The 13,175-nt window shown below is 39.1% G+C and overlaps 1 protein-coding gene across 3 annotated transcripts in view; it reads right to left on the bottom strand.

Annotated features, from left to right (window-relative positions):
* The window catches only part of LOC105487399 (biogenesis of lysosomal organelles complex 1 subunit 5), a 54,393-nt gene extending 44,204 nt beyond the window's left edge, over positions 1-10,189 (bottom strand). For 2 of the 3 annotated variants that reach the window (XR_011624058.1, XM_011750846.3), the window contains exons 1-2: positions 10,030-10,184; positions 8,300-8,382 (exon numbers count right to left, since the gene is read on the bottom strand). Coding sequence is in view for 2 of the 3 variants with exons in the window: in XM_011750846.3 (XP_011749148.2) it covers positions 8,300-8,382; positions 10,030-10,141 (195 nt within the window). In the remaining variant the exon portion in view is untranslated. Of the gene's footprint in view, positions 1-8,299; positions 8,383-10,029 lie in introns of all 3 variants that reach the window. The other variant, XM_011750847.3, reaches the window with a different exon arrangement.
* Positions 10,190-13,175: the final 2,986 nt, after the last annotated feature.

Raw genomic sequence — 13,175 nt, 5'->3', positions numbered from 1 at the left:
CACCCTGATCAGTCAGCAGCCATTAACGTCGAAACAAGATTCTCCATTAGCAAAAAGATTAAGACTTGCTGAAAGCTCAGATTATTAGCAGCCTTAACAAGAAAGTATTTTTAAATTAAGGTATGTACATTGTTTTTTAGACATAATGCTACTGTAAACTTAAAAGACTACAGTATAAACATACTTTTCTATTAATTGGTTACCCAAGTAATTTGTTTAACTTGCTTTATTACAATATTCACTTCATTGCAGAGGCTTGTAACCAAACCCACAATATTTCTGAAATATACCAATAATATTGTACATACTTTTAAATTACCTTTCTTAAACAGAAACGTGATACAGACTTTTCTTATTTCATGAGTCAAATTCATACACACATACATAATATACATATAATATCTTTCTCTATGTGATCTTTGTTTTCTCTTTTTGGTGCATCTTTTTGTTATTTAGAAAAGTTGGTGTTCTTGTTCTCATGGTTATGTTTATATTAACACAGATCAAAGATCCCTAACTCGAAAATCCAAAATCTGAAATGCTCCAAAATTCAAAACTTTTTGAATGCTAACATGATGCTCAAAGAAAATGCTTATTGGAACATTTTGGATTTTGGAATTTTTGATTAGGGACACCCAACCTATACTTTATATAACTTTGTATATAACACCTTCACTTTTTTGGTGACTGTTTATTGGTTCCCTACTTATTAGCAATATTAATATTAGGTGTTAATCTTCTCTTTTCCCAGTTTTTCCCTCCTTTTTGGGATCCAATTTGAAACAGCATCCTTTTACTTCCAGTTAATATTTACAAGGCAATCGGTAAGGAAATCCTACTTTTCATAGACGCTCACCATTTCCTTCTATTTTCTGATAGTTACACTACATCTTCACTGTCAGAACACAGAGCCACTGGATATTACACTGTCTGCCTTTAACTATGGTTTAGTCTTAATTCGGAAAGTAAATATATATTGAACGCTTACCCACTGTTGTTAGGTAGAAGTCTCTCTAATCATTTTGGTTAGCTGAAATTCATTCTGTTGTATAACAGATTCCTTAGGAAAGGCTCATTGGAACAATCATCCCAGAGTCCTTGTGTGACCTAATAGTGTGTGGTTCCTGTACCTGGGGGTCAGTTTGGCTGGATATAAAACCCCTGGCTGTTATTCCGTTGTCTTCTGGAATGAGACAGATACATCTGTTAACAACTGCGTTTTCTTGCCCTTATAAAGGACTTAGTCATTTTGTCTGGATGCCCAAAGGACTTTTTTCTATAAAGTCTAATAGATTTATTCTTAACTATCTTAGTGTTGTCTGTTCTGGGTTAATTTTCCCTGAATGTAGTGTGCCCTTCAATATAATTTTAGTAGTATTGTACTTCAAGAAAGTTTTTTTGACTCCTAGTTTTTATATTTACATTTTATATTTGCTCTATTATATTGCTTTGGTCTTCTTTTCTAGTGGCTCATTACCACACATATTTCAATTTTTCATTTCAATTTTCAACTTCACTTAAGGACTCTTCAGTTGTTTATTCACTCGTGTTCCTTTTAGTTTAGTTTTCATTTATGACATGTTTTTAAATTTCTTTTTCCTGAATTCTTTCACCTTACCTTTTATGTTTGCTAATTATTTTACCTGACCATTTCTGAGTTTTTCCTTTTATGAGGTATATTGTTCTTTCCTTGCTTCTACAATTTTCTTATGCTCCCAGAGCTCATCTTAAAATACTAGGTTTGGCTGGGTGGCTCACGCTTGTAATCCCAGCACTTTGGGAAGCCGAGGCGGGTGGATCACCTGAGGTCACGAGTTTGAGACCAGCCTGGCCAACATGGTAAAACCGTGTCTCTATTAAAAAATACAAAAATCAGCCAGGTGTGGTGGCGGGTGCCTGTAATCCCAGCTACTCGGGAGACTGAAGCAGGAGAATCACTGGAACCCGGAAGGTGGAGATTGTAGTGAGCTGAGATCGCACCACTGCATTCCAGCCTGGGAGACGAGTAAGACTGTCTCAAAAAGTATATAAAATAAAATACTAGGTTATAGTTTTATTTTTTGTGTGGTCAAATCTTTCTTATTTCCTTGAGGAATATTATTCTGTTCTTTAGCCTCTAATAAATTGTGTGGGATTTGACTCTTGCTCAACTGTAAGTGAAATTAGTTTTCCACTATTTTTAGAAGGGAGGGGTGGTCACAACAGCCTTTTTAACTTCAGAGTTGTAGAACTCCTTTTTTTGTTTCACAAAGTATTCAGTTTCCTACAGCTTTTCTACAGTGTAAAACATTATTGTGAAACAGTGTTTTGGTTTGGGAGTTCCAAAGCCCCTGACTGCTTCAGCACTGTTAGGCTTTCCAACAGCCCGCTAGCACCTACTCCTAAGTTGGAGCCTGTGAAGTCCCCTCCCAGTTTCTGCTGCTGTTCTCCAAATGGCCCACTGCTACAGTTTGAACGTATCCCCCAAAACTATGTGCTGGAAATATAACACCCAATGCCACAGTGTTGGGAGGTGGGGTTTGGGCCTAATGAGGGGTGATTAGTTCATGAGGGCTGTGCCCTCATGAATGGGTTAAGGTCATTATCAAAAGAATGGGTTCCTTTATAAGTAGACAAAGTTCAGACCCCTTCTCTTTCTCTCTCAACTTTTCTTACCTTCTGCCTCCCACCATAGGATGACATAGTCAGAAGGCACTCACCAGATGAAGCCCCTTTGATAACTTTCCAGCCTCCAGAACTGTGAGGAAAATACATTTCTCCTCATTATAAATTACTCAGTTTCAGGTATTCTGTTCTAGCATCACATGACAGACTAAAACACCCATCAGGCTTCCCAAATCTATCTGGTGAGAATTTTGAGGTTGTCTAGCACTCAACGCTCTCACAAGTCCCTCTGCATTCTTTCCACTCCCTCTGGCAGTTCTCATACCACAGAAGCCTTTTAGCTGTTGGTGACTTGGCCACTGATATCATGGGTACCCTGTCCCCTGGTTTTATTACAGATGTAGATTGGTTTTGCTATGCTAATTGCTCTGTTTTTAGATATATTCAAGGAGAAAAAAAAAAACACATAAAACTATGCCACCACCACTGCCACCTTCTCCAGATGGCACTGTAATACGGAAAAATCAAGAGAGTAGGGGAAACGACTTCATTGCTTATGGCAGACTAATTTACATGTACAAGAAAATGATCTCTCAATTCAAAGACAAACAAAACCAAGAACAGAGAGGCGAGCTATGCAGTTCCATTCACAGGACAGATTACTCCGGGGCCTATAAATGGGCTTTGGGGTTCCAGGGTGCTCCTGAAATTGTAGTCAAATTGAAGACATATGTTCTCTATGCATTTTTCTGGGGAAAAAAATTCTTAAAGGAGTCCATGACCTACTAAGAGAACCACTTATTTAAAGGGTTATTTATTGTAGCAGGCAAACTGGTACTTACAGTAAGTGAATTAGTAGCCATACCTCTCTAACAGCCCATTAATAATTAATTTAAAAGACAAAAAAAGGCCTGGCATGGTGGCTCACACCTGTAGTCCCAGTACTTTGGGAGGCCAAGGCAGTTGGATCACCTGAGGTCAGGAGTTCAAGACCAGCCTGGCCAACATGGTGAAACCCTGTTCTCTACTAAAAAATATACAAAATTAGCTGGGTGTGGTGGCATATGCCTGTAATTCCAGCTACTTGGGAGGCTAAGGCAGGAGAATTGCTTGAATCCGGGAGGCACAGGTTACAGTGAGTTGAAATCACACCATCGTACTCCAGCCCGGGCAACATGAATGAAACTCCATCTCAAAAAAAAAAAAAACTCATGACACTATTACACAAAAAAGACATTAGAAAGTCTCTTCCCTTAAACTCACCATCTGGTATGCGTTTGTTTTTATGCTGATATTTTTAACTGAGGGGTACTGTTCACACTTATCACACAAGGAAGAATATAAACTAACATTTGTTTATTTATATATGTATATTGTTTCTGGCATGAAAATTCTCAGAGCAAAGCTCAGCACTCATAAAGCTTGGTTTCTGATGTAATCTGACAGCATCAGAGAGAAAATGAGAGACTGATATAATTTAAATTTTTCTTTCAGTCACAAGATTTTAAACCATACAGTGTATACATATACTTATCACATGTTATATGGAACAGACACTCTGATAAAATGATGTTTTAACCTGACAGTGTCTCTAGTAATCTAACTAAAAACAAGAAATCAGGAGGTCAAGTGAAATTCTTATGCTGCCTTTGGAGGAATTTTCTCTTGATCAATTTAACCCACATTGGAATTAATTAAAACAATCCCTCTCAACTCCTGTACTTATTGCACTGTTAAATACTTTTCTTTTTGCCTCTAATTTTAACCAACATTTCCTTTACTTTTCCTAACCCCTATTTTTCTTTCAGTCCAAACAGCACCTGCTCTATGAAAATTTCCCTGAGCTCTCTTAGAAGTTGTTTCTCCACTTGTTTCCTCTTCTGAGCTCTCAAGTCTTTTGTGCTTATTTTATTATAATAATTACACCACAACAATTCTTTGTTTACATGCCTTTCTTCTTCCTAGATGGTAAACTTCATGGAGGTAGGAATTGTTTCCTATTTATTTTTCACATGTCTGGTATGACAGGTATCTCTGCCTCCATTCTCTTCTCTCTCATTATCAACACCTAAATTTCATTTGGAGTGGCAACATGCCTATAACAGAGACTGCTAGCTATTTCCTACCTGCCTTCCTTTTTGCTACATGAAATGCACATGTAATGGGTGGAGGTCCAAAAGCCACCTTGTAGGCTGAGCATGTGGCTCATGCTTATAATCCCAGTACTTTTGGAGACTGGGGTAGGAGGATCAATTGAGCCCAGGAGTCCAAGTCCAGCATGGGCAACATAGTGAGACCCTGTCTCTACGAAAATTAAACAAAACAAAACAAAAAAGGCCGGCCATGGCGTTGTAATCTGGAAGAATCATGAGAGAGCAGGGTAAACTATTTCATTCCTTATGGCAAACTAATTCACATGTACAAGAAAATGGTCTCTCAGTTCAAAGACAAACACAACTGAGAACAGAGAGGTGAGCTATGCAGCTCCATTCAGAGGATAGGTTACTGTGGTCCCAGCTACTTGGGAGGCTGAAGTAAGAAGACTGCTTGAACCCAGGAGGTTGAGGCTGCAGTAGGCCATGATACTGCCACTGCACTCCAGGCTGGGTTACAGAGTGTGACCTTGTCTTAAAACAAAACAAAAAAAAAAGCCAACTTGTAAGCATAAGGACAAAGGCAACATCCCAGGGGGATAGAAGGTAAAACTGGAAGAAAAAGCTGACATCATAGGACCACCATTCCAGCCCTATGCTAACTCTAAACTCTGCATATTGTGATAGAAAATTAAGCACTTGTTAAATCCACTATTTTTCATATATCTGTCACTATCAACTAAACATATTCCGTACTAATATACATAGGTATTCAGTAACTATTCCATAAAGCCTTGCATGAATAAAGTTTGCTAAAAACTAAACAAGGAACTTATACAGGATTACATACTCTCTAAGCATGTCTAAATACTTATTGACTACCATGAGTCTCTGCTCTTTTCTACATGAGAAAGGCCATAACAGTTCCTCCAAGGCTAGAAAGACAGTAGCACAGAGGACAATGCCTTTACCCACTGATACTATGACATGAATACTCACTGGAAGGATTTCACCTGAAAGGTGAGATCCTTATGAATCTCTGTCCATAATGTCCATTGGAATCAAGGGGAAAAGAGTTTGTATAAAGTTAGGAGAAAGACAGTCAACTGTCCTTAAATACTAATGAAAACAAAAAGAGAGCTTAAAATAGCCTAACGGTACTTCAGTAATTTAAGTAATGCTGCCACCATGTGGCACTTACTCCCTTGTTTTACAAATAAAATTTTATAAAGAAAAAGCTAATTGTTGCCATATACCTTAAGGTTTTTAAACATATAAACAACTTCAGCTTTAAGTGCTAGCCAGTTTTTCTTAAAGTAAACAATATTCAAATGGCACAGAAAAGACGAAACTTCCAGGAGATACCAGCAGCTCTGCTTCGCCGCTCTTCTCTATCTAACCATGCCGCTTTGGGCAAAGACCACATTTACTCATTATCTGATATCACTGTTTCGGCCAAGATAGAAAAGAAGTACAAATAATGCAGATGTATATTCAAACCTAAAGCCTCTGAAACACGTTGAGCTTTTTCCCTCTAATCTGAGAGGAGAGTATAACAGACAGAAAAGGCATTTGAGCCTGAGGTTCTACGCTACACTAAACCCTCAGGAAGACCAATGAGGGAGGGAAGACCAATTGCTCTTGTGTTGGTCACTGTGTGAAAAGACTGGATCAAGCACTTTTCAAAAAAAGCAACTCAAACTTAGCTGATAAAATGTTCTTGAGCCCTTCAGAGATCATTCTTCAAAAATAAAGACCATTCTTCAAAGCACTGTAAGAATGAAGGGTGGGACTATGTCTGTCTTATTCACTGGTAAATCATTACTTCCTGATATTATGCCTCACATAAAATAAGTGCTCGACACATTTTGTTTGACTTTATATAATCAGCTGTTACTATAAGCTGTTTTGACCTGTTAAATTTGTAGTAATTTATTACATAGACTTAGAAAATGAATACAGTGCTATATAGAGAAGTAAATTAGGGTGACATGATAGAGTGTACTGATGACGGCCTTGGACTAAAGGGCTGGAGGTGATATTTAACCTGCAATCTAAACCAAAAATAATGAGTCCTGCAAAAAATGAGAAGTAGCAGCATCTTAGGAAGATGGAATTGCTGATGCTTAACAATAGCGATGTGTTAATGAAAAAGAAAGGAAGAATTGTGGCTGAAACACAAGGAGTGAAGAGTTGTATACAATAAAGTCGGAAAGACAAGGAGAGGTCAGAGATCATCTAGGATTTTTAAGAATAGCCAAGATTTGTAGGCAGCACGGTAAAGGAATAGTCTCTGGATAATTTTCTGTGTCTCCCACATTATTCTTATTCATAATAATAATAAATAATGATGACAAATAAATAAATATCAAAAAGATAAAAAAGACAATTTTTTTTAATGATGACGATATGGTATAATCAGATTGTGGGAACTTACTGCTTAATGAACAATGAACCAATTATGTACATTAATTAACATATTAACTAAACCAATTATACACATTAACATACATGTTACTTAACGTGTATAATTAACTTGGTTATGTACCTAGTTAATTCCTAGGTACCAGACAATATTCTAAAATGCACATATCCTGTAAAGTATTACACAGTTTTTGAGTCACAGCATCTTTTGCACCCAGAAATGGTTATCTAATGCAACAGCTCTGGCCCTCTAGGTAGAGTGCTCTGTACCAACTGGGTTTATTAAAAGGTTCTCTCCTTTTGGCATGTTTGCACATCCTGATTGGTCAGTCTCAAAAAAACTGAAACTTACACAGAATTACAAAATTGTTTGTGTAACACCATTTACCATCCCAACGGTAGTTTGAGAAGTTACCACTTAAAGCACAATAAACCAATTATACATGTACCAAGCTACAGTAATATGAAACAAGACGGCATGTTTGTGCATCACTGTCACTGAAACATAGTATGTAAGGTAGAGTGGCAGGTGGTTAAGCTAGAAAAGCAGGAGCCAGGTCACAGAACAATGCTTGGACTTTATCCTGAAGACAGAAATATTATCAAAGGTTTTAAAAAGTGAAATAATGTTAGATTCCCCTGGCAGCAGGGTGAAAACTAATTTGACTTGGTTGATAAAGCAGGCAAACCTGTCAGAAAGAATGGACATTTATGAGGTAAACATCTAGGTAACGTCTAAAAGATGTGGTCACTGAATGTGGAACCTATAAGAAAGGAAATAGCCAAGGATAATTCTCAAGTTTTAATTTGACTGCTTGAATGATTGGTGATGTCTCAATTGAGGAAAAAAAATACAGAAAATGAGTCTGGAAAACTCAGACCCATCAATCTCTAAAATCCCTTTTTTTTCACTGTATCTCATTTTATAGATTTAAAAATCCTGAGATCGACAGATATTAAATGCCCCAGAGTAGGCACCAGAACTTATGTCTCCTGCTGTTTAGTATGGAATTTATCCCATTAAAAACAACAATTTTTACCTCTTCATCATTTTTACTTCGTATATTTTATGAACACATGAACTAAAATCAGATTTTAAAACTGGGGAATTTCTCTTCTGTATAATAACACACTAACAATTAGGGAAGTACTTTTATAAAATAAGTTTAAATACTCACTTCAAATTCTTTTACAAAATAACGAGTTTCACCTTGAATAACTGGTCTGTGATCCAAAAGCCTTGAATGAATTTCTCCAAGATCTGTAAAGATAAAATGAAATTCAGGGTTAATCCATGCTAAATGGCATCATCTCTAGCTTGTTTTACTCTCTGTCTTCCCCACCAAGAGATGAAGGTTAAAATCCAGTTTAGACTACGGACTAAGAGGAAATCTCATCCACTGCCAGTGGATGCGTGCACTGATGCAACTGCTTTTGAGAACAATCTTTCAGTATCTAATAAAGTTGAAGACATGTATACCTAGCATTTTCATGCCTAGGTATGTAGCCTAGAAAACTCTTGCACAAATTAATAAGGCCATTTATACATATTTATTACAGCATAGGTGTAATATCAAAAGAAAAAACGGGAAACACCTTAACCATACTCATATAATGGAATTCTATGAATCACCAAATAAAAATAAATACATCAGTTACACTTATCAACATAAATATAATAAAAAATATAATACGTATTTTATAATAAATAAAAAGCAAGTTTCAGGAGGATTAAAGCCACTTACATAAACCTTTAAAAATATTCAAAATATTTCCTTTTGGGATAGAGATAGAAGCCACAAAACTATAAAGAAATGCGCAAGAATAATAAACATCAAATTCTGAATGGTGGCTACCTTGAGAGGCGGGAGGGGAATGAGTGCAATTAGAGCAAGACACAGTGGGGCTTTTAGTAATTTATTTATCACGGTGGATGGTGAATGTTCACTGTAAATCTCTTTTTCATAAGTCTGAAAAAGTCATTAAGAAGGTCTGAATTTAAGTCTTTTGGTGACTCAATTTATTATTCTTCTTAGTTACAGCTATGCAGTTTAAAATGCAAATCTCAAAATTCCTTGAGAAATTAAAGTAAGAAGATGTGGTATTCATGTTCATTCACTGGCAATGTTCCCCAAATTTTTCATTTTTGCAGACATACGATGGGCAGATTTCAATTCTCTATTTTAATGAATTTTATTAGGACATATCTTCTTAAGCAGGTCAAGTAGAAAAAATACGAATACAAGCACTGTATATAAGCACCGTATATATCTGGTACATATAAAGAACTACAATTCAACTGTCAAAGACTTTCCCGCAGGAAACAGCGTTGTGAGCTTTAGGAGTCAAACCTAATGCAGGTTCTGTGAGAATCTAGGTTGTAACCTTCTCCCAGCTCAAAGCACACAGGACACACGGACATTTCTGAAGGTGAATGGTTCTTTACGGTGCTATAGGGCGCTTTCGTAAGTGTATCTCACTTACTCCTCGCACGACCAGGAACAGATCGGGGAGGAGAGTGGGTAAAGCCAATGACCCGAAGTCACTCAACTCCTAAGCGACTGCCCCCGCCTCCCAAGTCCAACGCCCTTTTCACTATACGTCGGTCACGAGGCTGCCCAAAGGCTCTGCGCCCCGGGGTCCTGAGCTTGCGGAATGGACAGGGGCGGGCCTGATGGTTCAGGCTGCGGCAGAGGAAAGCGGGGAAACACGAGGAGTTGGGCTGGTTGGTTGCAGTGGGACGCATTTGGAGCGGGGAAAAAGAAGGGAACCAACCACGACGCCCCCACCCGCACAAACGCACGCGCGCCAGCCCGGGAGCCGGGGGTCGGCCCGGGTCAGAGGGCGCCGCCTGGGAGGTGAGGCTGTGCTAGGAACCACCAGGGACTATAGCCCTGACACTCCGTACCCTTGATAATGAGGTGCGCTGAGCCTGCAGTCCCCAGGGAGTCCCTCTTCTTGCTGCCACCGCCCGGGGCGGCCTCACAACCCACAGGGGTCTCTGTCCCTCCGCCACTCATCCCGACCAGTTCCGCCCACCCGCGGCCGCGCTGCGCCTGCGCAAACCTGGCCACCCTCTTTCAAGGCGCGCTCGGGGTTTTTTTTGCGTCATCACAGGGCGCCGGAGAAATTTAATCTATTCAGCGGGCGGTGCCGGAAAGGCGTCTGCCGTGTAGTCAGGGTGTTAACTGGCAGAAGCTCTTGCCGCCATGCTGGATCAGGGCGGATGCTGCTGGAATAGGAAGGTGCTTGAACGTTGGAGCTAAACTCAGAGCCCTGGTTATTTGGCTCAAGGCTGATGCATTCCAATGCAGTTGCCACCTATATCTGCTGAGAATACATTCCAAGACCCCCAGTAGATTCCTGAAACTTCATATAGTACTGAACCATGTATATACTATGTTTTTTCCTGTATATACATATGATAAAGTTTAATTTATAAATTAGGCACAGTAAGAGATGAACAATTAGAACAATTTAATGAAAGTTATGTGAATGTAGTCTCTCTCTCTCAAAATATCTTATTGTACTGTCCTGCAGGTAATGAAACCGCAGAAAGTGAAACCTCAGATAAGGAGGGACTACTGTATAGCAAAGTCAATCAGTTGGGGGCTGTTTCTCTACTATGCCATGAGTGTGGCAGACTATTCCTGCCTTTCTTTTTAGACAGAAAACTGTTTCCTAGAATGCTTTTCTTGCTCCCTCTGCCTATTCAAGTCAGTAAACTTATGCTGTATAATAAAGAATTTGACTGGACTTTGACTCTGGTTCCTGGGAGGTACCCTCAATCCTTGGAATTTCCCAGGTGATAGAATTGTCTTTGTTATTCATGCCGGGCCTCTGGGAATGCACCTGAGTTTATGCTAATGAGGTGACTCATGGAGGGCCCAAGATGATTTCAGAATGGAGGTTGGCCACGCCAGAAGGGCCGGCCAACCATGAGGGCTTAGGCTTTGAGCCACATAAACAGGCCCACCTCTGGGGAGCCGATGGGGGCTGGAGACTGAGTTCAGCCATGTGGCCAATGATTTAATCAACTATGCCTACATGATGGAACCCCAATGAGTACTCTGGACATGGAAGCTCAGGTGAGCTTACTGGTTGGTAATCATTCATCAAAGTGCCAGGAGGGTGAAGTGTTCCTGAGGACACGTAAGCTTCTATTTGGGAAATCTCCCATATCTCGCCCTATGCATCTCTTCATTTGACTGGTCCTGATATGTGTCATTTATAATAAAACTGTAATAGTAAGGAGAGCACTTTCTTGAATTCTATGAGTCATTCTGTGAAACCTGACGGAGTAAAGTGAATAGCAATGAAACATCATGTGTAGAGAGAAGCTGCATGGGTGAGAACTGAGGCACCCTAGCAGACAGTGCTCGGGCCCTGGGCATATGACAGAGACAGCTGGTCAGAAATGCAGGTGGCCTGGGAACCCCAGAGCTTGTGGCAGGTGTCTGAAGGGGAGTCTTGAGGAGGAACATGCTTTGATCTCTGAAGTCTGTGCTAACTTTGGATAGCACTGCGGTTTAACAAACACTTACATGGCACTTGCTACATGCCAGGTAATACTGTAAGTGGTCTACAAATTTGCATTCGTTTAATCCTCATGGCTGGCCTTTGAAGTCATTATTATTATTGTCCTCATTTTACAGATGAGGAGGCTGAGGCACAGAGAGGTTAAATGACTGCCTGACTTGTATGTGGCAGAAACAACTGACTCTGTGTATGTGTTTAAGTATAGGTGGTGGGTGAAGAGAGAATGGGGAAGGGAGATTTGGAGAGAAGGAAGAGAGAAGCCATATTAACTTTAACAGGCCACATGGGCTTTTCATTTTATCATTCAAAACATTTAACAAATACTTTATTGAGCGGCTGCTATGTGCCCAGCACCGTGCTAGGAACTAAGATATAGTGGTGAACAAGACTGATGCAGCCTTTTCCCTTCCTCATGGAGCCTACAGGGGCGCCAACACTGAACAAGTACACAATTACTTTTCTGCAAGTCTGTTGCTTGTAGCCTGTGAATATGTGTTCTAGCCATTTGATTATACACTATTGAGTTGTATTGTTCTCTGCGATGGTGAGGTCCAGCATATGCCTCTGTTCTCTCTCTGCTTTTACAGAAATCTTTACACTGCAGCTCAGACAGCTAGGAGACTGAGAGGCAACACTGGCAGTGCCATTTCACCTGGCACATTCAGCTGCTATGAGTGTGTCCTTGGGCTTTAAACCATGAAATCTCAAGTTTTGGGACTCTTATCCTCTCCCTGAAGGTCTTGTATTATCTCTTATTGTCTCTGGATTGACGAGACTTTTCTTGGATTTTTTAATGAAATTTGTGTTGAGATATTTGTAGATTCTCATGCAGTTGTAAGAAATAATAGAGTTTCCTTTTACACTTTGCCTAGTTTCCCCCAGTGGTAACATTTTGCAAATGCTAATATTACAACCAGGATATTGACATTGATACAATCCACCAATGTGATTCAGATTTCACCAATTTTCCTTGTATTCATTGTGCGTGTATATGTTTAAGTTTATGCAATTTTATTATGTGTAGGTTGATGCATCTATCATTACAGTCAACATACTGACCAGTTCCAGTGCCGTAAAGATCCCGTTAAGGTTCCTGTTTATAACCACAGTTACCTTTCTCCCTGTCCCCACCCTGACTTCTGGTAACCTATCATCTGTCCTCTATTTCTAAAAATTTTTTCACCTCAAAAATATTATAGAAATGAAATCATACATTAAGTACCTTTACATTTTTAAGAATAGCTGTACTCACATCATAACCTCTATACAAGATTGGAGAATCGATATCATATACAAATATAACCATGGGATTATAAAGGGATTTTTCCAATTACTCTACTTTTTGAGAGTCAAGACATCTAAATCATGGAGATATTGTCTATTTAGTAGAAGTAAAGTTCTGACTTTGGGGATAATTATTTGCTGTAATCCCATATTGAATCTTGTGAAAATTAAAAAATAAATGAGTAATTACATGTATACAATGAATAAAATTATAATTTATTCCTTAGTATA

This window comes from Macaca nemestrina, chromosome 5 (genome assembly GCF_043159975.1).
Source record: "Macaca nemestrina isolate mMacNem1 chromosome 5, mMacNem.hap1, whole genome shotgun sequence".
Lineage (NCBI taxonomy): Eukaryota > Metazoa > Chordata > Mammalia > Primates > Cercopithecidae > Macaca > Macaca nemestrina.
Note: the sequence above shows the minus strand (reverse complement) of the source record. Positions and strands in the feature narration are given on the sequence as shown.